General features: G+C 39.8%; 2 protein-coding genes and 1 pseudogene across 2 annotated transcripts; 2 read left to right on the top strand and 1 right to left on the bottom strand.

Moving 5' to 3' along the window:
• Positions 1 to 1,924: 1,924 nt before the first annotated feature.
• dcaf11 (ddb1 and cul4 associated factor 11) lies at positions 1,925 to 10,223 on the top strand. The gene is made up of 15 exons (XM_086151430.1): positions 1,925 to 2,117; positions 2,497 to 2,707; positions 4,322 to 4,449; positions 4,534 to 4,649; positions 4,822 to 4,886; positions 5,030 to 5,130; positions 5,375 to 5,521; positions 6,105 to 6,159; positions 6,510 to 6,578; positions 6,829 to 6,886; positions 7,809 to 7,994; positions 8,360 to 8,513; positions 8,918 to 9,070; positions 9,189 to 9,295; positions 10,013 to 10,223. Exons 2-15 carry the CDS (start codon positions 2,511 to 2,513, stop codon positions 10,082 to 10,084), a joined length of 1,608 nt encoding a protein of 535 aa, XP_086007556.1. The 5' UTR covers positions 1,925 to 2,117; positions 2,497 to 2,510; the 3' UTR covers positions 10,085 to 10,223.
• A 2,823-nt stretch (positions 10,224 to 13,046) lies between these two features.
• Positions 13,047 to 16,931, top strand: LOC147232129 (fat storage-inducing transmembrane protein 1-like; annotated as a pseudogene).
• Positions 16,932 to 17,151: 220 nt separating this feature from the next.
• On the bottom strand, positions 17,152 to 24,286 carry psme1 (proteasome activator subunit 1). The gene is made up of 11 exons (XM_086151431.1): positions 24,109 to 24,286; positions 23,937 to 23,969; positions 23,792 to 23,854; positions 23,610 to 23,711; positions 22,366 to 22,414; positions 21,301 to 21,398; positions 20,007 to 20,075; positions 19,861 to 19,928; positions 19,433 to 19,487; positions 18,787 to 18,873; positions 17,152 to 17,408 (listed from the first exon to the last, which is right to left on the bottom strand). The coding sequence occupies exons 1-11, from the start codon at positions 24,145 to 24,147 to the stop codon at positions 17,328 to 17,330; spliced, it is 744 nt and encodes a 247-aa protein (XP_086007557.1). The 5' UTR covers positions 24,148 to 24,286; the 3' UTR covers positions 17,152 to 17,327.
• Positions 24,287 to 26,899: the final 2,613 nt, after the last annotated feature.

Genomic DNA, 26,899 nt, shown 5'->3' with positions numbered 1-26,899 from the left:
TTTGAATATGCATTATTTTCTGTTCAACTGTTGTTGAATCCTCTTAGTGTAGAAAAAAACACAATGGTCAATGTTGTCAAACGTCACTTAGTGACCAAGAAAAGTACGCTGGTAAACTGTAGACTATCCAGTCCAATATTTAACTCACTGTAGCACAAAGAAACATGAACAAAAGCAATGTGTAAGACTTTTATATGTTTTTTTTACACCGTTTTTCAATGTGAGAAAAAGTTTCTCCTAACATTTGTTGAACGTAGCAGAGTGAGCACAGTTTAGTGAGATAGACTGGAAAGATATTCACTTTTCATTTTGAGAGGACTTGTACACATCCAGAGTGAGAGGTGTTCAATCTGGAGAGGAGAATTCGATTGTATAATAGTTGTCATTTTTCCAAATATCATTGCTTTAGACAAAGAGGTGAGAAAATGATTACTGAGCAAACTACCATGTAGAATAATAAACTGTCTTCAAAAAAATAAAAAAGTAACTCAATTACACAAAATAATTTCTCGTGGTGCCTGGAAAAGATTATCACATGACGCTTATAGACTGAGAAAATGCTCTCATCCATCCATTCGTTGGCATGCCTTGATTCTGCATTAACAGTGTAGGAAAGAACAACACATAATCGCACCTCGGTTATCAATGGCAATTTCAAGCCCTGACCTGTCAGTAATGATGGGAGAAGACTTTCTGTCGTTCACGTCCACCCTTCATACACATCTGCTGACCTAGCAGCTCCTAGTGTTTCATTATATTGTCAGTCCAATACTGTTTCATGTTATTTTTAAAAAGGAAAACAATTACTGTACTAAATGGATACACACCGACTTATTTCCTGTAACCGGTGTGTACATGAGTGTTTGCTGTGGCTGCTGGGTACCCACAGTCCTCTTCTTTATCATTGGAGAATTGCACTGGCAGGCCACATCTGTTCTTAATAAACACAATACCCCCTTTATAAATAAAAAGATGCAGTTACATTTGGAATGTGCATATTTATAACTCAAAAGACATGTACAACTTTTCAAGCATCTTCAGTTCTCAGCCTGATTAGAAAAACAGCAGAACCATTTCTTGGTGGAAGTCTATTTTTTCTCTGGAACTGTAAAGTGTTGTTTCATACAAATGTTTTGAATCAAATCATATCTGATTTTCTCCACAAGATCTTACAATACCAAAAATTTTGTAACTGAAGGACAGGGCCAAATTCTTTGATGTAGATATGAATCCCTAAACTGAGAAAGATGTGGAGCTGTATCATATTTATGAGATTAAGGGTTCAAAGTGTGCTTTAAAAAATACTGGGTTTTTTACTCCACACTGTGTGTATAAGGGACCCTATGTGGTGACAGGCAAGGTTTGTGTGAAGGAGTTAGTCCTTGGCCCAGTGAAGTGCTCGGTCTTCGCTGGACTCACCGCTGATCAATGCGTAATGCGTCACTGTCAACGTTCTGCATCAGCGTTGCGTCACACGTTGTAGCCGCAGTTATTGTTCTCCACACAAGGGAGCCCTGCCAGAAAGGTTTCACTGAGTCCAACACTGTTAGTATCACTTCAAATAAGGGTATCTGACCAAGCGTTAATTCCCAAGGACTTAATCATTTCCTGTATAAGTTGAATCAGTGAAGTCGATCCGCATTGTCTTAAAAGTTACATGTTTAGGGCAGATTCTCTATGTATAGTAGAGCTACTGACGCTAGACTTCCGATCTCTTACTTCTTATTCTTGATGTGGGGTTAACATCTTTAAACTACATAACTGTAATCATGTCGTTTATGTCTTTTTGTCTTTTGTTTTATATCAGAGGTCTGCTAGAGCATACCGCCATAACGCACATAATTAAATGATTTAATAACTTGGCAGGAAGTCCCGGTAAGGACGCTGGTCACGTGACGTGGAGAGGGCAGGGACAAGCGCAGGGTTTTTTCTCACTTTTGTAAACAACATGGCGATTTACCGACTGGCCGTAACTGAGTGATGAAACGCCGCTGCGGGGCTGCGGTCTCATGTAACTAACGTCAGTGTCCAAGAAACAAGGGTACAGCAGAAAGATAAAACTCGAACAGAAACGGCAGATAGGTGGACAGACGATCTGTCAAGAAGAGCGTCACACGGTAATGTTAAGTCGTTAGCATTGTTTGCTAGCCAACCAAACACCAAACTCAGGTTCTGAATTTTTAGCTCCAAGAGCAAATATGTCGTTTTAAAGCGTCTGTTGACAAGATTCCGAAGAAGGAGTACTGTTAAAGTATGGAGACCTATTCATGTCATGACTTGACAGAATTGTCAGAACTCTCAATTTGAAGCTATATTTATGAAGACGTTTGAAGCTATATTTATGAAGACGTCAGTAAATCCAAAATTGTATACACACACACACACACACACACACACGTGTGTGTTCGTTTGTTTGTTTGTTTGTGTGTGTGTTTCCTCACACCACGTTTACAATATACCCAAGTATTTTTAATATCAGTTCCTATTCCCTGCCAGGCCATCCTCAGTCTATGGGCTCTCAGTCCAGTTCTGGGATGTCTGGTGGAAGGGGTTCTTCCAGTGGCAACCCAGCTGAGCAGCCCGAAGCAGGAGAACCAAACCACAGCAGCAGCCAGAGCCGTAGGACGGCAGACAGACAGGGTGACAGGCAGCCTGCATTGGAGGAGGACGTTGACTTAGCTGAAGTGCTGGCTTACCTACTGAGGAGGTGAATAAGGATGAATTCTGCTTGTGCTTTAAAACACAGTGGTGGGAACACTAGTTCAGATACTGTTCCCTTCTGTTTTTGTTTGTTTTATTCATACAGATGAATTGATGGGACATTTAGCCAGAATGGAATCAAAAGCAGCGTTTCATCGTTGCTCATTTTAGTTAATTCGGCTAAAACATTCCCCACCAGGTGTATTGATGAATCATCCAGTGTAAAAATACTTCTCCATGTCTAGTCTTGTGTCTCAAACAACATATCTGGCAGCATGTACTGTATGTCATGAGCACAAACACCCAACCAACAAATAAGCATAAGTCCAATCAGTTAAGACTTTTGGCCAAAAAGGCAATAAATGAAAACAATCACACACTTTTTTGCGTAATATAACTATGATAAAATGTTTAAATCTAATTTCATAATATTTATCTGGACTCCTCACACCCATTTCTAATTGATAATTTTCTCCATGTGAACCAAATTGAAATAATGCTGACCCCTGCAAATTTCACGAGGGATGTGTGGGGGAGTTCAAATTTAGCGAGCTTAAATATCTAGGTAGCATTGCTATTCATTTAAAACCTGCAAGTACAGTTCAGCCCAATATCCCTGCCAAATGCTGTGCCCCATGTAACTTAAAGTTCTGTGATTCATTATGAAGTATATGTGAATAGGAGTTATGAAAGTCAGGACGCTGGCTTGTACTCAGTATTGGGCTTACATAAATTATCATTTGAATTAATGAGATAGATGAGCTTCTTAATGTAACATTAATGAAGGAGTAAGAGAAAACCAGCACTGTATATGTTGGAATATTTGTGCTGGTAACAAGAAAGAACAACAGTTTTTTGTGTTTCTCTTTATTGTAAATTTTATCCATTTTAGTATGAGAGAAAAGAAGGTTTTAGTTCATTAATTACATTATCTTGAGTGACCATAACATTCATAGCGAATCTTTCACCTGTTCTTTTTTCAATGATTCTTAACCTGATAACAGACATTGGTACAGGTCATCTGCACAAGAGTGAGAACGCATATGTAGACGCCTTTCCATAGAGAGAAATAAATCACCCCCCCTTCCTCTAGTCTGTCAAGGAAAATGTCCTGGAATGTAATCACAATGAAAAGATTTGGTGTTGTGGTAGAAGAGTTAGGAATTTCCCAATCCAGTATGATTTTTAAGTGCTGCGTTTTTTTTATATTCCTCTGTTAACAATCATGCGCAAAAATGGTTTTCAGCACTTGGACTGACCAAATTTGTGCCTTCCAATAATAATCTACCTGAGAAGTCCGAACTAAGAATGCACCAGTAAGATTTGTGATAATAAAATGAAGCACCGTTGTATCTCATATTACTGCGCAACTGCTGAGCAAACCAATGATCCTCCATCTGCTTCACTGGAGCTGCTCAGTGAAGAATCAGTAGTCTGCCTCATGCAGGCTGTTGTGTTAGTGATTTGTAGATAAGATTTTCAGTATATCAAACAGATTTCTATTCTATACCATACTCCTCACGATAAAGGGTTAAGAAGATGAGCTCACAGCTGGGATTCTTTGGTTTTTAAACTGAGGTATATGCATTCATAACGTCTGTGTCCATGTGTTTTCGAGCAGGGGCCAGGTCAGACTGGTCCATGGCAGTGGAGCCCCGGGCTTGCAGCTGGTCCAGCCATACTCTGACTCTGATGAGGACAGTGATGGTGCCTGGGAAGGTCGCCTTGGTGACCGCTATAATCCACCAGGTAATGGTGGTTGAATCCAAATGTACCATACACAACATGTTCAAAAGCCTTTCTATAAGACATGTTTTTGTTTAATCTTTGTAGTTGACACACAGCCTGACACGCACGAGGTGGATCACAGTGAGATCAGAACTCAGATCTTGCTTGCCACGGCCTCTGACCACAGAGGGAAACACAGTTTCACTCACATGCTAACAGAGGTCAGACTATAGATATTCTGAAATTCTGAAATAGCAACTGCATTTCTGGACACCAATATTGTTTTTATTGACGTGACATTTTGGGTGCTCTTTTTTTCATCTGTTTCATCTTTGTGTTCAATTGCAGGTAATATTTCAATATATGCTTTTTTTTCTCCTGATTACATATTAGAGGGAGCAAGGGAGGTGTAGAGGCTCCAGTTTTTCCCATGGAGAGTGCAGTCGTATCCGCACGCAGTGAGCTCTCCATTTCTATAAACAAAAATATAAACATGCATTTGCATCACACTCTCATTAGCGAATAATAAGTGTCTGATTATTACAAGATCCAAAACAGACCTGATCGTGCTGTTTTCGTCGTTCATTGTGTTTCTTCACAGTTTCCTGCCAAACTATGTATCTCACGAGGACACATATCAACAGAAAGCCTTCTGTGGAGTGTACAGCGAGGATGGTAACATGTTCCTGTCCGCCTGCCAAGGTAAATAACCTCAGACCCTGAATGAGAAACACAAAACAACAGTGTCAGTTAGGGGGAATTTAAATTTTTGACTGTCATGTATATTGCCTCAGGTACAGAGAAGTGGTTTGGACCACTCCCACAAGCTTCGCGGTTATACAGCCATAGTTCAACCTACCAATGTCAATACTTCTAGATGTAGAACAGTAATTCGACGGTGTAATATTGCAGCTTGTTAAAACTTTACTTATGTCACTTTCCGCAGATCAAAACATCCGCTTATACGACACCACCAGGGGGCGCTTTCACTTGCGCCAAACGGTGAAGGCTCGGGATGTTGGCTGGAGCGTACTGGATGTCTGCTTTACCCCAGATTCACAGAATGTGCTCTACTCCAGCTGGTCTGACTACAGTAAGGCTAAGGGATCAAATCAGACACAGTTTGATAAAGAGCCAACTGTATAGTCGCATGCTGTAAGGATTAGAGGGTATCTACTGTTAGCCAACTCCCAATGTAACATAAAACGAGATTGAACCAAATAACTTTGTCTCAGCATTGCTACATTTTGTATTCTCAATTATATTAATGTAATGAGACAAAGATCTGAACTTGCATATATCTTTTCTGGTAAAGAAAAAAACTACCTTGTAATCACAGCGTTCTTTATTGAGAAGTTCAGTAAGTTTGCTTCACAGAAGGGAAGCGTCTGTATGTGAATTTTTTTTAGGTACACCCAATAACACTAGAGCAGTCAGTTCAAAAGCCTTCAAAATTTGGTCACTGAATCCAATTTGATAAATATGACAGAGCGTTCTACATACTGAACTCGCAACAGTATAGTTGACGTCCAAATAGACGCTTTTTGGTATGCAGCAAGAGCCAAACTTCTTTACTTATATCTTAACTTAGCAAGTCTTTTCTTTTGTTTATATTATCTCTATCTGCAGAATGATGTTGTTTTTTTTTCTCTGATTTCTCTTTTTGTTTCCCACAGTTCATTTGTGCAGTATAGATGGAGACAGTGAAAACCACACCGCCCTGGACCTCAAGTTAGTGTTTCCCTTATAGTAACTTATAAATTTGCAGAGCAGGTAATTTATCATTCCCTACCATCCGTCCATATTCTCCTTTCACTACCATGTGGATGAATGAGGCTGTCAGAGCTTGTCATCTCAACATCCATCCTCTCATCCTGTGTGTGTCAGACTTGGTTAATCAGTGGAATAATAACAGGACATTTCAGCAAGACACCACCTTTAAATCTTGTACTGCAAACGGTAACGTTGATAATGGGTAAAGCATGAGTTCATCTAGGCTCTTGGAGTGAAATAGAGGACTGTAGTTGTGATTCAACAGTGGTGCACTTGTCACAGTGTCAACCTGCTGTTTTGCTTTGTAGTCCAGATGAGAGGAGGTTCTGTGTGTTCTCGCTGGCTGCATCCACAGATGGCAAGGATATCCTGGGAGGGTGCGTACAATTCAGTTTTATTTTTGAAGGCAGTGCCGGAAAGGGTTCAAACCAGGACTGAAGTGTCTTTCAGAAATGTAAATTCAAGTACCTCTTCTTCATCAGACAGCGGTTGGTTTCAAGGTGGATTATTTTTTCATCCAAAATGTTATGAACACTTCTAGAGAAAGGGGGCTATGAAAAGTTAAGCAGATCATCCACTTGAATTTCAGCTTATTCTAGAATGTCTGTACTGTCTCTCTCCTCTCAGAGCAAACGATGGGTGCCTTTACGTTTTTGATCTGGAGCAGAATAAACGAACACTGAAGGTCAGTGATTCTGCATGTGTTTACCGTTATGCGTGTCAGAAAGTTTTCCAATTTTGTTTTTCGGAGTCACCTCAACCCCGTCGTCAAGGTGAGCTGCCAATTTACAGATAAGAACTTTTGCAATTTCAATTAAAGTTTTACATTGTCTCATCTCTAACATGATAGCAAAGTCCAGCTCTACCCTGCCTGGTGACTGGGTTGGGGAGGGGGTTACACCCACAACCCCCACCTTTGGAATGTCACAGCTGACCCTGACCATCTGCTTCATAGTTGTATTTCTCATTCTGCCCCTCCTTCACCTGTGTCATGTCTCCAGTTGAACATTTGGATTAATTCGTTATAAATTTGCTTCCTTTACCAGAAAGGACCAAGTAAAGTAAATGTCAAAAGTCTGGTTCACAGTAACTCGATACTCAAACATATGTCATTAAGTACTTCAAACACGAGTACATGCTGAATCTAGTACTGGTGAAGACGGAATGAATCTGCATGAAAATAGGTCCAACAGTGTATATCTGTCTGAATAATGCTTTACACAAACCCTAGTACTTATCTGTGTAAATGTTTATTATAGTACTTTTGACAGAGATTTAACAGTGTCATCATTGTAACTTTACTGAGTGGTGCGATGGAAGAAATACATTTCTAGTTCTTTTTCCTTTTCCTTGCTCTAAAGATTAAAAAGGATGTCTATGTAACACAGTAGTCTCAAGATACACAGTAGCTCAGTTACAGTCTCATGCTTTAACTCCTAAGGAAGACTGCTGACCTGCTAATCATGGTTTTATGTTACAATCCCTTATGCGGAAAGATAGTGCCACCATCACTATCAAAATCTACACTTCTAATCTATCTATGCTTAATTGGCTCACACATCCTCTACTTCTGACACAGAGACCTCCTTTCTCTCTCCTCTGGTTAGATTGACGCCCACGAGGATGATGTGAATGCTGTGGCATTTGCTGATAGCTCATCCCAGCTGCTGTTCTCCGGTAGCGACGATGCACTTTGCAAGGTGTGGGACAGACGGACACTACGGGAGGACAGGCCGCAGCCTGTCGGACAGCTGGCCGGCCACCGAGACGGCATCACCTTCATCCACAGCAAGGTGTGTGTGTGTGTGTGTGTGTGTGAGAGAATCGGGCTACGTTGGGCATTTTATCAGTTCCAATAAAAATTACCCCTGAAGTTCAAAAGTGACAGGTTAATTAGGTTTTGAGGCTTGCAATATGGGCACAGTTAAAATATTTACCCACATTAATATTGTATGAAGTGTTTCAACTTCATAAGATGGGTCAAAGGCCAAAAAAAGCTTGAAACAGCGTCTTCCTGCTTTATTTATTTATTTATTTATTTTTTTCCTTTTAAGGTATGTCACACAAAGAACACTTGTTCTTTTGTCTTCTATCAGAAGCTACTTTGATTGGCACTCATTTTCATCTTTATTCACTATCTTATTTTGCATTGTGGCAGGGTGACGCACGCTATCTAATCAGCAACTCGAAGGACCAGTCCATCAAGCTCTGGGATATAAGAAAATTCTCACCCAAAGAGGGTCTAGCTGCCTCACGCCTGGCCGTCACCCAACAAAACTGGGATTATCGCTGGCAGCAGGTTCCCCCAAGAGGTGAACAGAAGATTTTTATAGCATAGATACTATATCACTGTGTGTATTTTACACCCTTTATGTTGTCCATTATTATCCCTGATGTTGTTGCTGTTTATTTATTCGTGGATTTCTCGCTATCGTCTGTCTTCTGTCTCTCTATTTAAATGTATTTTTTTATTTATACTTTTTTATTTTTTGACATTATAACTGTTACGCTGCTATGACAAAGGAATTTCCCTTATGGGGATCAATAAAGTTTATCTTTTGAGGAGACAGAAGGGGGGGGAATGTTGAGCTTAAGGGGATGTCAGAATAAGGTACAACTAAATAAAAAAACATGCTTTTGTTTAATCATAGAAATACTTAAAAGGACAAGGAAAAGAGAAGACAAAATAATTTGTTGCATGTGTTGTCCGTTTCAGCCCTGAAAAGACACAAGCTGACTGGTGACACCTCTGTGATGACGTACCGTGGCCATGGCGTTCTGCACACCCTCATCCGCTGCCGTTTCTCTCCCGAGTTCAGCACCGGGCAGAGGTTCATCTACTCTGGATGCTCCACTGGAAAAATTATTAGTGAGTCGTACCTAGTGCCTCCATAGGATTTAATGAAAATAGATGATGAATCTACTGGTGTGGTATTTTCTGTCTACCAATCATCATGTTTTTGCTCTCTCTTTACATTTCTGTCCAGTTTATGATGTGCTGAAGGGCACCGTGGTGTCTAGACTCTCAGGCCACGATGCGTGTGTTAGGGATGTCTCTTGGCACCCCTATGAGGACAACATCATCAGCAGCTCTGTGAGTCCAAACTTTTAAACAGTTTTTTGCGTAAACGCTGGTGACCATAAATACTGAATTCAATGCCAAGAAAGGAACAGCTTTTTCTCTGGCATGGAATCAAGAGAACATGGAATGAATTATCTATGTTTTCTGGGAATCAAAGCCCTACAAAGAATATAATATAGGTATTTAGCATTTAGAAATCCCAACACAGGAAGCAATATGTTCAGACAATTATGCTGACTGAAAACATTGCTGTGCATTAGCATTGTCTCCTTTTCATAATTTACATAAACTTGTGCTACAGCTGCATCTGAAATGTTAAATACAGAGATGTCTCTCTATTGCTGCGTGACCAAGCACAGTTTTTCCCCTTTACCTTGGTAATGTGTAATCACATTACATTACAGTCATGTCATTTTGTTGTTACTGCTCTATGTCAGATTTATTTTGTGACTCGCAGTGAAACAGAATACATGCTACAATATGGAAATATTTAGGTTAAGAGCAATAAACAGGTTTGATATATCAATGTTTAATGTCCAAGATTTTCATGCGTTGTGTTGCAGAGAGATACATGAAGTCAGAAAATTAAAAAAATACTATTAATAAGGCTTACTTTAAATAATTATGGTCATTGGAAAATACAGCAATTAAAATTTGTCGAGAACTACGAGAGAAATCTGTTCTGATTCTTGTAATGTTAACCAATGTCTCCCCTGTATATCCTCACAGTGGGATGGAGCTGTGCGGATGTGGGAGCACAGACAAACCCATCCCTTAGAAGAGGAGAGGGAGAGGGACTGATGGCAGGATGAAGGCCTTTCAAATCATGAGAGAATTCGAAACAAAGATGTCAGAAGGTTGGGACATCTCGGACAGCGCGAGGCTGACCCGAGCGGATGACGGCAGAAAGTGTCCCCCGACTCCCGAGAGACTTCAGTAACTTTTTTTAATTCAGTGCTGGATATTAAGAGTTAAAATAAGAGAGTGGCTATGAAGTGTTAATTTTGAAGGCATTATCACTTTAATTTTAAAGTACGAAAGATGCCTAATTGCTTTTTTTCCACACAACAAACAGGCCAAACATTTTAAATTTGGCCTGAAATACTGCTGAAGTCCAGAGACAAAATGAGCTATTGAAATGTAATCGTAACCTAGTTGTAATTGTCACTGTTGGATGTGGCAGGAAGAGACTGACTATGGTAACTGTGTATAAATGTATAGTATTTTGATGGTATGTGGGTTCAGGGTGTTATTAGGTATTGAGCTGCTGATGTGGCATCAGTTTTGATCTTTGCTCTGGCGTGTACATCCTGCGGGATTGTGTGTTTCGCGTCCGTTTGGCCGAGCAGAGCTGTCCAGGTGTTGTGTGCAGTTGTGTGTCCGCTGTGGTTTTGGAGGGTTCAGAGAAGATTTTGATCGGCAGCGTTCGCCCCCTGTTGCTATCACCGGTATTTTCTGCTGACACAATCAGCCTCGCTGCTTGCAGCTGGATAACATCACGATTATGGATAAGCAGCGATTAATTTATTTTATTGTGCAAATGTTTAAAAAAAATACAGCCCATAATTACATTGCATCACATATAAAATTCTTATTTCAAATATACATTTTAATTAGTTCTGAATGTTTTGCTATTCTGTCGTCAATTGAGATGAGCTACATTACATAGAGATGCTTGAGGCTGCACTGACACTGACCGCATACATGGCCAGGAACATAGCAATAAAGCAGCACACTTTACACTTTGTATTGTATAATAATCCAGTGTATATATATGTATATATATATATATATATATATATATATATATATATATATATATATATATATATATATATATATATATATATGTGTGTGTGTATATATATATATATATATATATATATATATATATATATATATATATACACATACATACACACACACACACACACACAAATACAAACACACAGACACACCTGGTTCTCAGTCATTCAGGTCATGGTGAATTGTTGTGGAAATCTCCTTGTAATGGCAACTTGAAGACGTTTCACAGGAAACGTCTTCAAGAAGAAATTCAAGTCCAGTTGCCATGACAGAAGATTTCGAACTAGAATCCAGTATGCTATTTTTAAGTTCCACCCGAAGATGGCTGCCATTGAAATTCCTTATGTTTGCCGTCACTCCACTAGTTGGAGTACTTTTTTTAAGGCAACACATTGTCATATTGGAAAATTGACTAAGACCTTTGCAAATATAGCCTTAGTCTTTATGTGTATGTAACTGGGGGCTAATGTTGTAATGTAATGTCTGTCGCAAATTTAATGTCACAGTCTTAGATCTTCTTACTGATCCCAGGTCAGCACTGAGCTCTGACAAAACAGACTCTTAAGTTGATGTTAAAAAAAAGAATTTTGTTAACCAATATAAACCTTTGATATTTCAAGTGTGTACGAATGTGTGACGATTTGTCAGGGTTGAACCCGGTGAACCAGACAGGAAGTCCATGGATGAAAGTGCTCATGTAAAAATGAATGGAAAGATAAAAGTGCAGACACCAATGTAATGATGACATTTTCAAGTATTCACTTCAAGCTCTCTCAGACTTTTGTTTTTTTAAGTAATGAATCATTTATCAAAATGTATTTCTATGAACCAAATGAGAAAAATGCGTGTGATGTGACGATGACTTTCCTTAAGATGACTTCACTTTGTAAATGACTCAATTATTACTAATTTGATCAATGATTCCTTTAAAACTGCTTATAAATTCAATTATTGTTCATGATTGTTGTCTGTCTTTCAGTAAATGGAGTTGTCTTGTACAATTACTTTTTATTGCCAGAGGGAAAATGTTACTATTTTGCAAAACATTACTGGATTCAGTTAAGAAACTGTTCCTGTTAAACAGTTAAAGGGTTTTGAATATAAGTGGAATTAGATCAGCTCCTGTTAACCTTCTTTTATTAGACTGAAATGTCTCACTAAGTATCAGTGGACACTCAATACACAAACCGGTCCACTGTGTGTGTTTCTGGATTGGAACAGCACATTAGAGTGGGAGTAAGAGCTGGAAAGCACTGCCTTGTTTCAGTGAGCATGAATCTTACGGAGACACTCAATGTGGCTCTGGAGGCTGAGAAAGTCTTTGGCCAGAGAAATGAACCTGGAAAAGAAAAAGGCAAAATAAAAAATAAATAAAGTGCTGTGAAAAAATGCAGCTGTTCTTTGCACCGAATGCTAACTGGCAACAGTTTATCACCTATATTAGTTTTGGCTCCAACAGCTGACGCCACGAACAGGAGACTAAAGAAGGTACCAGTCGTATATTTTACATCGGAATTCATTTTTTTGCAATGCTTTTTTTAGCAGTTATTCCTTTATGTATTTATATCTCCTTGTCAAGATAATGCCCCTTCAATCCAGTGAGACTCATGGAAAATATGTCAAACTAACCTGCTGAGTTTATTTTCATGCTACAGGCTCGGTTTCATCCCAGCAGTCGCTCTCATGCGGTTTAAGACCAAGTTTAAGAGAAATGTTGGCTCATTGTTTGGAGAATAATGGGCTTGAGTTACAGCAGCAGCATGTCTACTCTGAGCTATTTGGGGGCGGGGGGGACTTTTAAGGGTAGAAGGGACAGAGGGGTTATATTTTTAAAAACCATGAGCTCCCTCCTTTAGCCTGACAGTGATAAAGTAGACAGGCCTTCAAAGAGGAGCTGGTGTGACTTTCCCAGAGAAAAGAAAGTCAGACTCCCACCTCAGGGCCGTAATTGGACACAATGAGGAAAGAGGAGGGATATCAGACCCTGGAGAAGCGCCACAAGATGGCCGCTGAGCTTATAGGGAGGGGAAGATCTGTTGTTCAGCTCCGGTATGCTGCTCTGGTGGTTTTTTTTGGAAGTGGCCCATTCAGACAACATTTCCACCTACTGCTGTCTGCTGTCTTTGGTTCTTTGTGAGCCTGCACAGAGTTACTGGGTGTCAAAGTACAGCGTCTTTGCAAAAAAGCAACCACTACCTGTACAGGTGAGATCCTGATCTTTAATGTGATCCATGTTTTTCAGCTCAGTTCTGAATTAGCGGATCATCAAGTGAAATATAACCAATTTCAAAATGTACTTTTTACAGTTTTTCCTCCAGGTTTCCAGGAATTGCAATATTTGCTGCCCATGATCACACAAGCTTATTAAGAGTTACACAGTAATGAGGAAGCACAAGACGTAAGGTATCTTATAATGGCTTTGCAGGCGACAAGCTGAGAATCCAGGAGTCTTTAAACAACAGTGACTTGTTTGCGAGTCAGTCACACCACACAAGGGCAGCCACAGTATCATCCTGCTCACTACACATAGACTGAAAATTTTCATAATGTCCAGCAGGTTGGCATTGATTCTACAGGCAATGTGTATGATGGAATTCACTACATGCAGAATATTTACTGGTCTTCAGTGGATATTAAACAGGAGCTTTGATTTTAAAGTTTTATGTGGAAAACACACAAACCTATACTAAAATACAGAAATTACTGCATGATGTGTTCAGAAGTGCAAACAGAGCTACTTTTCTTCTTTTTCTCCTTTTGGCTTTTCTCTTCAGGGGTCGCCACGGCGAATCAACCTTCTCTCCCTAACCCTATTCTCTGTATCCTCCTCTCTCACACCAACTACCTTCATATCCTCTCTCACTGGGTCCATAAATCTTCTCTTTGGTCTTCCTCAAGACCTCCTGCCTGGCAGCTCCAATTCCAGCATTTGTCTACCAATATATTCTCTATCCCTCCTCTGTACATGACCCAACCATGTCAATCTGGCTTCTCTGACCTTCTCTCCAAAACATCTAGCATGTGTTGTTCCTCTGATAGACTCATTCCTGATCCTATCCATACAAAAAAGAGCTACTTTAAGGAACTTCAAATAGTTATTAAAATATACAGAAATAGATATATTGTGTATATAAATATATACAAATAAATTGAATGAAGTTTTGCAGAGAATAATTATTGCATAAAAATTGAGATTAGATTCAGGATTAAACAAATACAGAAATAATAATTTGAAATGCTTATTGACAGTTTGTCTCTTTCCTTGTTACAAAACTTTCAGTGTTAGTAGCACAAAGCATACATGCTTACTCATATTTGTAGTCTTAGTCCCATACTTGTGGGACCAAGACTCGGCTCTAAAATGTTATCAATAAAATAAAATTCAATAAAAATATACAAGTCTAGAGGGGGGGGACATGAGGTCAGGCAATGAAGCCCTAATTTTTCAGCTCACTTGGCGGTTCCCTTTCCTTTTTGGTTCTCCTTTTTTTTTGTCTGTGTGTGTGTGTGTGTGTGTGTTTTAACAGTATGAATAAACTCTGATCTCATTAACAAAACACTTGATACATTCATACATATACACTTTGCACCAAAGGTTCAGGGTGAAATTCATGGAAAATGTAAAGAGTCTACACTCCGGTGATATTATACCATGACAGTAGGGCACGTAAGTTGAAGCAATCAGAATCAGAATTGCTTTATTTGCCAAATAATTTTGCAACTGCAAGGCATTTGCTTTGGTTGATGGTGTTAAACAGACAACATGTAACAGGCATTAAATATGTGAAAAATAAAATGAGATCAGGGCCATCGTAGTTGCTTGTGCAAAATGGCAAGTTTTGCAAAGCAGTGCCAGGTAGTGCATTAGAGGGGTTGGGCAGTATCGGTAGGGGGCCGTGGCATTATTGATGAGGTAGGCTGCTGATGGGAAGAAACTGTTTTTGTGGCAGACAGTTTTGGTCTTGATGGACCGCAACCTACTGCCAGGAGTGGTTAAAAAAGTCTTATGTCCCGGGTGAGAGGGGTCGGCTCGGATCTTACCTGCGCCTACGAGTTCTGGAGGTGTACAGGTCCTGTTCAGAAGGTAGATGACAGACAATCAGTGTCTCTGCTGAGGGGCTCATACGCTGCGGTCCGCCTTTGTCTCTGGCGGTGGCGGCGGCGTACCAGATGGTGATGAAGGAGGTGAGGATGAACTTGATGATGGAGGTGTAGAAATGCACCATCATCGTCTTTGGCAAATTGAACTTCTTTAACTGCCTTAGGAAGAACATCAACTGCTGTGCTTTGTTTGTGAGGGAGCTGATGTTCAGCATCCTCAAGCAATAGGGAATTCCTCATCTCAAACAATTTACTGAGACAAAAACCAACAACAGTGGTGGGTATACCACAACAAAAAATGTGAATGTGTTATTGACGTTTCATGTACCCTTGAGCATCAAGTACAGCTTCACAACGACATCTCACGCCGTTCACGAGTCAACTCATTGTCTTTTGAGGCATGCCATGCCACTCTTCTTGAAGGACATTTCGAGGTCATTGATGTTCTGGGGTATAGAGTTATGAAACTGATTCTTTTCTCTGGGTTTCAGGTCTATAGAAAGTACAGACTCCAGCAGCCATTCTCTAATGATGGGACCTCGATGAGCTGGAGCATTATTTTCCATGATTAAATTTGATGTGTTCTTTCATGCAGGGGCACAAAGACTGGATTAATGTTGCTATTCAGGTAGTATTGGCTTCTCATTGTGCCCTTCACAAAACGCAGGGCAGTTTTGTAATGACTAGACCCAACTACCCACACTGTAACACCACCATCACCAAAGGCTCCACCACTAACATTGAAGGGGGTCATCATTTCTGCTCAGACTTTTCAACAATAGTATCTGGTCTCACCTAAATGGTGCATTTAGGTTCATTCTGAAATCTCAGCTGAAAGTTGACTACCCATGTTTATGTGAGTAGTGGATATTTACTGTATATCGTTCTCTCTATATATGTATGCAATTGTAAAATGTGTGTTTATACTAGGTCATTTATACTACACATGACCTGCTGATTTAATCAACTGTACTGCACCAACAGTGCTGTGAATTTTCATTACTAACATTGCCTTGTAGAAATAGTTTTCAGAAAATGTGATTTTCTTCATTTTCAGATTTCAATATCTCGTGTTCGTCACGTCCTCTGAAATATTTTCAAAATGAATATCATACCACATGAAGTTCCTCAATTCCACTTGGCGCTTGACTTGCACTTTGACAGGCTCCTTCTCTGTCCTCCTCTCCCTCTCCAACCGTTACTCTGCACTTTTCTGCCTCCGCCACCTCTTGTATTGGACTCACTGGGCTACTGTGGTGGGGCAGTTGGCACCGCCTGACTCTCCAGGAGGATGCAGCAGGGAGCTGCTATGAACCCGTGCGTCCTGTTCTTCATGAAGATCAAACCAAAGCTGGGTGTCTTCCAGCTAACCTGTTCTGGCGAGGCTATGACTTATCCCAAGACGTCCTCATCTTCTGTTTGTGTTGCCTCGTGATCGTAGAGGAGTTGTCTGCGTTCGGTCGTCACATGGGCCTTGACGGGGGCCTGCATTGGTCCCCAGAAACCCTGCTCAGGTTTATCTTTCTTTTCTGAGTTGTTCTACAATCACTCTGGATCTTCCTGCTGCTGTTTGCGCGCCCACTTCCCCAAGTTTCCCTCCCAGCAGCTGGGTAGAGCTGTGGGCTGTCTTGCATGGCGGAGGCTTTAACGGGGACGGTACAGACTAAAAACCAGCTGGTGATGTCCGGGTTTACCAGTAGATGATGTATGTACCAAAGGAACAAACGAGAAAGGAGAATAGCGGCAGCCAGTCGCACTGTGAAATGTTTCAGAATGTTTTTTCAGACAAGGGAAATTCTTTAACGTTGTCTGGATAATCTACATTTAGTCCTGGTCCTCATCTATCTCACTTTGACAGCACTAATTCATGATACACTTAGTGCCAACAATAATTTTCATTTGTGGGACAGAATCAATCAAGATATCAAATGTCCAGAGAGACAAAGTACCCAGAAACAGAATGATAGGGAATCATGTTGCTTTATTTTGTAATCTGATCCAGAACATTTGCAAAATAAGAGATTTAAGATGTTTCTGGCAGTGCCGGTGTGCGCTTACAACAGTGATACTGTCATTGAACACTACTTGTGGAAAGCAGACAGCGGGAGAGGAGTTTCTCAGGGAGCTGGAGTCAGTATCAGTAGATGAGAGCTTTGCCGTCTCCTTTTGGCTTCTTTATCTTGTCATAGTTCTTGGTAATGATGTCAAACAGCACAGCCTGGAGAGGCAAAGAAAAGGAGAGCACAGTCAGACATCAGCAGGGAAACTTGGTGTGAGAGGCGTGACGCAAAGATGAGAAAAGCAAGTGGGAGACGGGCAAGATCCAGAACTGATGCGTCAGGCAGCTCCTTTCATCACCACCTTGTTCATTAAGAGCATCAAACACTGGGGGACAATAGCATTGATTCATGGACAGGAGCTCTAGCGACAGTCAATTTAACACAAGCGCGGCAATTAGTCTAATTACCCTGCTAACAGGAAGGAATGAATTCATTTCATCCGCCACCCCCACTGCCGGCTGGACATGGGCGCAATCATTTTAACGCCAGCAGGTTTATTGCAAATATGGAGCACAGTTGCAACAGATGGTGGAGTGCAGCTAATACAAGCAGGAAAATACAAGAGTTGATCAATATTCAAATGGCATACAGTTCATTTAGATGCAGCCTTTTAAGCATCAGCTACGTGTGAAATATGGTGTATTTTTAAAAAGGGGTGCTGCATTATAGAATGGTCATGAAAGTGTCAACAATATAAGAATCCTAAGTCGCTCTTGCAGAAAATTTACATATGCTTTTTTTCTGAAAATGTTTGGAGGTCACAAATATATACCACAGATTAATATTTAAAGTAACTGAGATTCCTTTCATCCTTGGCTTGAGGCTGGAGCAAATCCAACTGATAAATGAAAATGAGTCTGTTGTATCTGCCAGTATCAGTGTCTGCCTACTGCAGATATTTTGGGGTATGTTTATGGATTTGTGCCAATATCCTGCCGGTTATATGTAGGTTGCTGCATCAGGTGACCAAATCCAGCGTCAGGATGTCTAATACTATCCGCTGGATTTGGAATAGGGGGAAATTATGTGCATACTGAGTAATTTTCTTTTACAGTTGTGTTTAAATGCAGCCCGATGAATTGTTTTTTTTGGGAGGGGGGGTTGTTTGCAGGTTGACAACCCTTGCTATTTCCCCAAATATCAGTATCAACCACCAAAACACAAGTATTGGTCATGCCCCATCTGACAGCAATTCAATTCAATTAAAATCTGCACCTCATACAAATAACTTGGGTCTTTTTAAAAGGTAATTTAAACAAAAATAATAATTTTGTAATATCAAGTCAGGAGGTTGAGTAACAAGCATTGATTGAGAGTGAATAAATATTATGTTTGACTGTAAGAGGTCCCTGTTTCAAATAAAAACCTAGTATTTAGATATTAATGAGTCATTTATGCAAAGACTCTATAACCCCTTCAAATTAGAATTTCATTTACATTATGGTATATGCTGCTGGAAACCTCGTATGTTCCTGCCGAATGTCATATGAGAATATGAGGTCATGCAGAGGGAAAAGGAGTGTTTCTGTCTCTTACATATGTGTTGCGGATCTCCTGGACAACGAGGCGGAGCTCGCAGTATTGATACTGGTCCAGCTCATGAACCAACTGTCTGAAGTCTCCCTGCAGAAATAACACAAAATACAAATACAAAAATCTGCTTGGGGATGGGAAATATGCAAAAAAAAAAAATTACAATATTCTGACAGGCAATTTTCACTATGGATGTCACATTATCTGCTTAGGTAAATCAGATGCCAGACATTCAGAACAGGATGATTCCTGCTATTCTGATTAGGGTCATTTGATATTGAATATCCCACTGATTTTATGTGAAGATCCCTTGATTTTTTGGGGTAAATTTATTTCTTTCTTTCAAGCATCATTTGCTGTGTTTGGTAACTTGACAAGGATATACTTGTAGTATTTCCAAAATGAAAAAAACAAACAAACATGAAAACTTACGAAAGAAAATTTTACTTTTTCTGCCTTTTTAAGTGTGATTTTCACAGTGCAATAGTCTGGAAGTGGATAATACAATTAAATACTTCTATGTAAAGCAAGATCCATAATTTGAGATGGCAAAGACAATTTTATACATCTCAATATATAGGATGTGCTAGCACCCAAAACTGCATATAAACACTTATATTTCTGATCTAAACAAGAATAAAATACTGACCACATGAGTTTGTTTGGAGGCTTTGGCCACAGCATCCCCTCTCTCACTGTGATATCTAAATAAACCCAAAGCAACAGAGAAGTTACTGTACATTTGTGGTTATTCAGATGAACAAGTCGTTCTCCAGAAGTAAAAGTAGTGTGGGAAAAGTGCCATGTCTTTCTACTGGGATCAAACTGAAACTTACATATGTGTTAATTTTTTTTAGACTGTGAAACACAACATTCGACTTTAGTGCCTGAGGTAAAATACAATAAGATTAAAAACCTTTACTTAATTAAGTTGGGTTTTGTCTTTTACAATCAAAAGGAGACGGCATTCCAGCAATATGAAAATTAGTCATTCTCAAGAAGGGGTAGATACAGCCCACACACGTGATGATGGGGTACATTTACCTTGCAGTATTGAAACAAAATATGGGCTCTTACTTTGAAATCTGGGTTTGGAATCCTTCGAGCTTGGTGCGCGTGTTGGTCAGCAGCTCAAACACTTTCTCCTGTTAGATACAAACCAAGTCAAAAATATTTAGCTGCAATTCTGTGCGATGCTTCACAGATCATCATATACTACTGACCTGAACCGCCACTCCAAAATTGTTACCATCCTCAATTTTAGGGATTTGGAGCTGCACCCACATTGACACCTGCGGAAAATATCAGGCACTTTTTATAATACATGAGCTCACAGTAATACTCACAGTACTCTGTAATAAAACTCCAAGCAGCAAAGAAAGAAAAGCACGCTATACGAAGGTTGCGACTGTCACATACAGTTGTTCTTGGATTTTCCTTATTAACAATAAGATTTTAACTTCGAGATGGAGCACTCAGGAGTGGCTCAGCATCCAAAATCCTGGACCTGGACTATCTTGCCCATTGTATGTGAGGTCAGGGGTCAGCTGGCTGTAGCCAGCCCTCTGTTCCTTTCTATGCTCTAATTCTCCCACGACTCTTCCATCTGTTGGCTACAGAAGTTATCTCATGACTGTGTGACTGTCAACCTCATCCCGGATGTGGACGCAGAAGACTGCCGCAAGACAACCAGATCATTGCAGATAAGACCCGAGGGCTGGTAGTCGATTTCCACAGATATGCTCACGAGCTTTAAACAGCAGTGACCACCAAGGAAACCTAAACAATTTGGACTGTGACATAGTGGTGGCATCAGCCATTTTTATGAGGTGGTCTGCCAGGGCAGCAGCATCTCAATTCCTGAAAGGAAGAGGCCAGGCCAATAGATAAAAGAGGCCAGTTCTCTGTGAGAGGGAAGAGGATAATAGCCACTCTGTCATCCATGATGGAAAATGACTCCCACCCCTGCAGGACACGCTAACATCACTGGAGGGCTCTTACAGCAACAGACTCTGTCACCCACACTTTGAAAGACAGATATAGCAGGTACTTCCTTCCAGTAGCTTGCAGATTATACCTGCCAAATACCAAGGTAACAGACTGATAATAGATAGATAATAGTGTAAAATAATGTATAACAACGATATTTCATGTCAGCGGAATGCTGTAACCTTCTACACCTTGTCACCTGTTGTTTACATCTGTATACAATAAGTGAATTTCAACGTGGTGCAATAATGTTTTGCAAAGTCTATGTTTTTTTATGTTGTCTTATTGGCTGTGGAATGATATATATCTAATCTAATAATAAACTGAAATAGCAAATGAGTAAAATAACTTTCTGATTATATGTACAGTATATAAACACAAGCTGTTCCACAGGGGTCATGGCTGCTTCCACACAATTCCAGATTTTCAGGTTTTAGATTTCTTTTATAAACAACATAGACCGAAGCCTTGTTGATATAACAGAAAACAATCAAACAATAAAAGGTGCAAAGAAGCAATTTGACTGACCATGTTGAGTTTCTCCTTCAGTGTCTGGATCTGAGGCTTGACCTCCCGCAGGAGAAGCTCCACTTGCTTGTTGCAACAGATTGGACCACAGGGAGGCCCTGGGGATCAAACAAAACTGTAATTTGCACAAATTCTCCTTTCATTCATTTCTTTTAAACACTTGAAAATATGTGACAAAAAAAGTCTACCTGTGATCAAAAACACCTTTAGTTATATTGTCTATATTAACACATTTTTTTCTCATAAGGGACAACAGTACATCAACTAAGTGCTTCTCATCAGAAACATGAGTACACTTTCTCAACCCCTAGTTGATCATTTAATCTCAAACTTATAGACTACTATCCTATCAGTCAACATTTGATTGATTATTTAAGGATGTTAGAACTCTTAATCCTCTGGTTTTATTGATTTGATTCTCTGATTAATGATTTGCAAGTTCCAACACATAGTTGCTATGTTTGTAATCCACTGATAACTAAGTGAACACATTCTCAGAAATGGATAAACTACTGCAGGTATAACGTTACAATTTTAAGGAGAAAACCTACTTAACAGCTACAGTACACACCTTATGATAATAAGATCATTTTAACTCATGTATTGCTCTGTATGTGGTGTTGCTGATCCAACAAATTAAACTATTCATCTTGTGGATTTGTGAAATTTGTTCCTCAAAACCATAGCATGAAGATGCAGAATGTACAGTACAGGATATAGGTTTATATATATATAGTAGTAAGAGTAGGACAAACAAACTGTACAGTTGCTTAAATTTCCACTATAAAGAAAGGCAACATTCTACTTCACAAAATGTATTTTTTTCCTGTTGTAATATAACTTTATTCTGTTTATCCTCAATTTTGATGTTCACACCAAAACTTATTAGCCTTTTCTAACAGAAATCATACCCTCGAGTGCAACTCCACAACAGCTACGCCCTAGTTGTCATGACACACCACCATCTATTTTGACAGCTGTGTAAGTTCATCATGGAACCAAGAACGAACTTCACGCTCTGTCAGCAGGTGCTTCATCATCTGTTACCATCTTTCTTCCATTTACCTTCATCCTCTTCCTCTTTATTTCCGTCCTTGTCTTTCTTATCCCCTTTCTGCAACAGAAGGGAGCAGGTCAAAGTCGTTTCACTGCTTATTAATCCCGCTCTCACCGGTGTGTGTTTTTGCATTGACTGCTTCCCTCCCTCTTAGAACAAAGAATGTAACCCACTTCCAGCAGCTCTTTGCACAGAGAGCTGCTCATCCTAAGTGTTGTTCCAGCCTGCCTTTCTTTCCACTTCTAAATCCCAACAGGCATCACGACATCAGCTGCTACAATCATAGAAACATGAAAAATCTTTCTGCTTTCATTTTAAGTGGGTGATCATTGAACCACCTGCAGGTTGTGCGTTGACTCCTGGCTAACGCAGAACATCGAAAACAAACAGGCCTACCTCACTGCTAATTTACCAAGCAACCTTTAAAAATTGCACAGCGATGGGTTGCCATGGCAACTAAAAACCAAGTTTTGAGATATGCCTTAATATTATATGATCTGCTAAATATAAACCCAAGCCTGAGAACCCCAGCAGGGAGGTTTTACTCCCAACTCAATCCATAGTTGTTTTTATAAAACCTGGATAATTTATATAAACCTGTCTCGTCTTCTTCAAACACCTAAGGGAATAGTCTTGGCCGGTTCAAAACCAAACAAATATTCTGAAAAATAAAGAACAAGGAACCATTCTTCCTAAGCCATTTCCAAGAGATATATATTTAAATTGTGCATTCAAATGATTTATTTCAGCCAAACACATCTGTAAATGCTTCAGATGAAAGTTGTTCTCCTATAACTTCAATCGCAAAGTTTTTCGTTTGCCTCAATAGTAATTTGGCTTTCAAATAGAGTGCATGGTTTAGATTTGACTAAGGAAAGGAATTCAGATGAGAAGGTCGTATCTGAGAACCATGTGCATGTTTTTCACTATGTTATAAAATCATATTCATCAGCGAATATGAGATAGTGAGGAAAAAAAACATTATGCAATATGAATAACAAAAAAAGACCTGCTGAAACAAACCAGTATGCAATTGTTTCCAAAGGAGGCAAAATTGATGCATACATGGACACTTTTTGGCTCCAGCTTTCTTCATGAATAATGTTGAAAACTATTTGCCTCACTTTGGATTTCCTATCTAGAACTTCTAACCTGATTGAATGATCTTGAAACCTATTTAACGTCCATTCTGTAGGATCTCCTTCTTACGGTACATTTACTTAAGCATGAAAAAATCACACCGTGGCAGTACCTCCTCTTTCTTCTTACGCTTGGCCTCTTCTTTTGCTGGGTCGGGTATAGGGATGTCAAGTGGAGCCTTCAGAGAGGCCAAGTCGTCACAGTTGAAGGAATTCTGCTGGAAGAACGCATGATAAACATATACACTTCTCAAACAGGGAAAACTCTTTTTTATATCATATTACTAATACAGACCTCCAGAAGCACCTGCAGCTCTTTAATCTTTTGAGGGAAAAATGTTGCCACCAGCTCTTCCGCCTGTAATTTTTAAATTAAAATAACATTAATGAGTATCTCTGTGTTTTCCTCATTTAGAAAACTCACTCTTGAAGACTCTTGCCTCTTTGTTGAGCCGCATGGAGAAATCGTCCACCTAGAAACAAGAGTTTGCCAGTTATTATTATCGTTTATATGCTTTTTACACTTCAATTTAACACATGGGATTTACTACCTTCAACCAAAAAACCAAACTTCCCCAAAGAGAAAAGAGCGAACTCTCAAAATGTGCTCACCTGGTTCTTTGCGTCGAGGCGAATATCCAAAGTAGCCATGTTATTACTGAGGAAGAAGTCTAATTTATCGTTTCACTTTATAAAGTCCTCCGAAAAATAGGGAGACAAAGTACAAAAACTTCTAAAATTGCTGTAATATAATACCGAGCACCCAGATATCGAGGCACTCGAAGTTACGCAGCATAAAAAGTGAAAATGAAAGTAAGTCAATTCCTGTGCAGTTCCGGTCTTCCCACTTGTGTCGCGCTTACTCCGTTGCATTGTGGGACTTTGAGTTTTTTGAATTTATTTATTTCAAGTCAGGGACCAACTGCTTCATTATTTTGGGATTTATCCAGGGGTTCATCCTTTTTATCGGCTGATATCTAATACAAGTTAATGTTTGTTGCATTGAAGACCTGAAAGATGTTAGAGAGGAGTCACTGCAATAATACATTTACGGATTAAGATGTGGAACCCCATTTTTAAAGCCATAAAATCTCTGGGATTAATGGGGATTACCGAAAATAAATCGGGATTTGATTCACCACAAACAACGATCATTGTACATTATTTTTCAATTTCAATTTTTAGTAGTATTTTTTTTTTGTATGATTGAATATCCCATAAATAAACGGGATATTTTCATAAAAACATGAGAATCAGAGCCAGTCACAATCAGCACAGCCTGATCATATTAATTGAACAAAGCAGACAGTTATAATCATCTTTGATCAGTTTTCATAAATATACCAACATATTGCATCAAATGTGGTGAATAAATATCTTATTTTGTTAATATAACATTCTGTTACAGAAATCATTTGAATTTATTGACAGATTCCAGAAGTTAAAAGGGCTTTTCTACATTTTCCTTTTGAACTGGATTTTTTAAGTGATACAGTTCAATCATTGGAGGAATCACAATGAAATTCGGTCTTAACAGGGTAATACAGTTTTTGCAGTCTTATTGAAAAATAAATGTAAAATATAAATACATATTCCAGTCAAAATGAATCTAATATAAATCAATACCAATAAACAAACAAACAATATTTGTCTCTTTTGGCATTTACATTACAGTCTAGATTACAGTCTGGATAACACAGCTGCTCCTCATTCTTATATTATTTGAAATGTGTTTTCTTTTAAATTGATTTATGTTTTTACTTTGCTTCATTTCATCTGTAAGACTGTTCCAAAATAATCCCCTGAAACCGAAACACAAATACAATTCATAGATGTTCTTATGCATGCCATTTTGAAATGTAGTTCCTCTCTTAAATTATATCCTCTCCCTCTCTCGCGGAAAAAAAAGGTATCAATTTTATTTGGTAATAAGTGATTTCTTGCCATGTAATTTGTGCTATTTCGAATGTAATCCTGAAATTGTAAAGTTTATGTCTTTAAGAGGAGTTGATTGTGTGGTCTATATTCTGTGTTGTTCTGATTATGTTGTGCAACTGCTTTCACCTCAGTTCTTCACCAGTGAGTCTTACTGAGCAGGAGAATGGAGTTCAGCTGAAATAGCGCAGACCTGTGGATCATCCGGTCTCGTCAGGCTGAGTTTAAAAGGAGCCTGGTGCCGGCGCCGGAGCGTTCAACTGCAGTGGTTTCTACTCTGTGACTTTCTGAACAGTTTTGTATTTGTTTGCCTTGATGGCATTTTTTACTCCAAAACCCTAGCTAACCACCAGAAACATGTCCGCCTGGTCCTTCAGTGACTCTTAGAGATTCGTCTCTACGTCAAGGCTGAGAAGTGTGAATTCCACAAGCCATCTGTCTCCTTTCTCGATTACATCACAGAGGGCGGACAGGTTCGCACGGATCCTGTGAAAATGAAAGTGGTCCGGGATTAGCCATTCCCACAAACACGCAAACAGCTCCAGATGTTCTTGGGTTTTGCCAACTTCTACCGCCGATTCATACGAAATTAGTCAGAGCGCTTCCCCGCTGACTGCCCTCACCTCCACCAAAATCACCTTCTCAAGGCTCAGCCTGTCTGGTCCTCATCCAGCCCGACCTCAACAATTTGTTCTTGAGGTCGATGCCTCTGAAACGGTGGTCTGTGCAGTCCTATCCCAATGTCAACAAAAACGTCACCCATGTGCCTTTTCCCTTCCGGTTGTCCCCTGCTGAAAGGAATTAAGACGTGGGGAATCGGGAACTCCTAGGCATTAAACTTCCTTTAGAAGCATTGGTCGGGGGGGCGCTGAACATCCTGTGCTAATCTGGACAGATCATAAGAACCTATCGTGCCAAATGTCTCAACTTGTGTCAATCCCATTGGTCTTTTTGTTTCCCGGTTCAACCTCTCCGTCTCTTATCGCCCAAGTGCCCAAACATTAATCCAGAGGCCCTTTCTTGCCAGTTTTTTGCAGACACCACCAAGACTCCTGCCACCTAACTGCACCGTTGGAGCTTTTTCCTGGGACATTGAAGATGTTATCAACCAGGCACTCCAGAAGGTGTGGTTCTTATCTTGCAACATCCCCTTGAAGTCTATCTCTAAGAAGTTGGTCCCCAGATTCATCGGTCTCTGTGCAGTGGAGTCTCTAATCAGTCTGTGGTTTGTCGCTGTCCTAGCCCCCCCATCCACCCGCCTGGGACATACACCGTCCGACAGATTGTCGATTCCCGTCGTCAGGGCCGGGGATGGGAGTATCTTGTGGATTGGGAGGGCTCTGGCCCTGAGTACCGCTCTTGGGTGTCTTGTTCTTTCATTTTGGATCCATCTCTCGTATCAAACATCACCCATCCTGTCCGTCTTTTTCTTCGGAGCTGTCAGGTAGGGGGGAAATAATGTTGGCAT

The sequence above is a fragment of the Fistularia commersonii genome, chromosome 8, assembly GCF_037954325.1.
Source record: "Fistularia commersonii isolate RoL2024-O1a breed Wild chromosome 8, RoL_Fcom_v1.0, whole genome shotgun sequence".
Classification (NCBI taxonomy): domain Eukaryota; kingdom Metazoa; phylum Chordata; class Actinopteri; order Syngnathiformes; family Fistulariidae; genus Fistularia; species Fistularia commersonii.
Note: the sequence above shows the minus strand (reverse complement) of the source record. Positions and strands in the feature narration are given on the sequence as shown.

Coding starts and splice junctions, on each gene's coding strand:
- dcaf11 (XM_086151430.1), top strand. CDS start 2,511: ATGGGCTCTCAGTCCAGTTCTGGGATGTCTGGTGGAAGGGGTTCTTCC. Junction 4,650..4,821: donor TCACTCACATGCTAACAGAG/GTCAGACTATAG, acceptor ATTACATATTAG/AGGGAGCAAGGGAGGTGTAG. Junction 9,296..10,012: donor ACAACATCATCAGCAGCTCT/GTGAGTCCAAAC, acceptor ATATCCTCACAG/TGGGATGGAGCTGTGCGGAT.
- psme1 (XM_086151431.1), bottom strand. CDS start 24,147: ATGGCTACTTTGGATATTCGCCTCGACGCAAAGAACCAG. Junction 22,415..23,609: donor AGCGTAAGAAGAAAGAGGAG/GTACTGCCACGG, acceptor CTTCTGTTGCAG/AAAGGGGATAAGAAAGACAA. Junction 17,409..18,786: donor AGGAGATCCGCAACACATAT/GTAAGAGACAGA, acceptor TTGCCTCTCCAG/GCTGTGCTGTTTGACATCAT.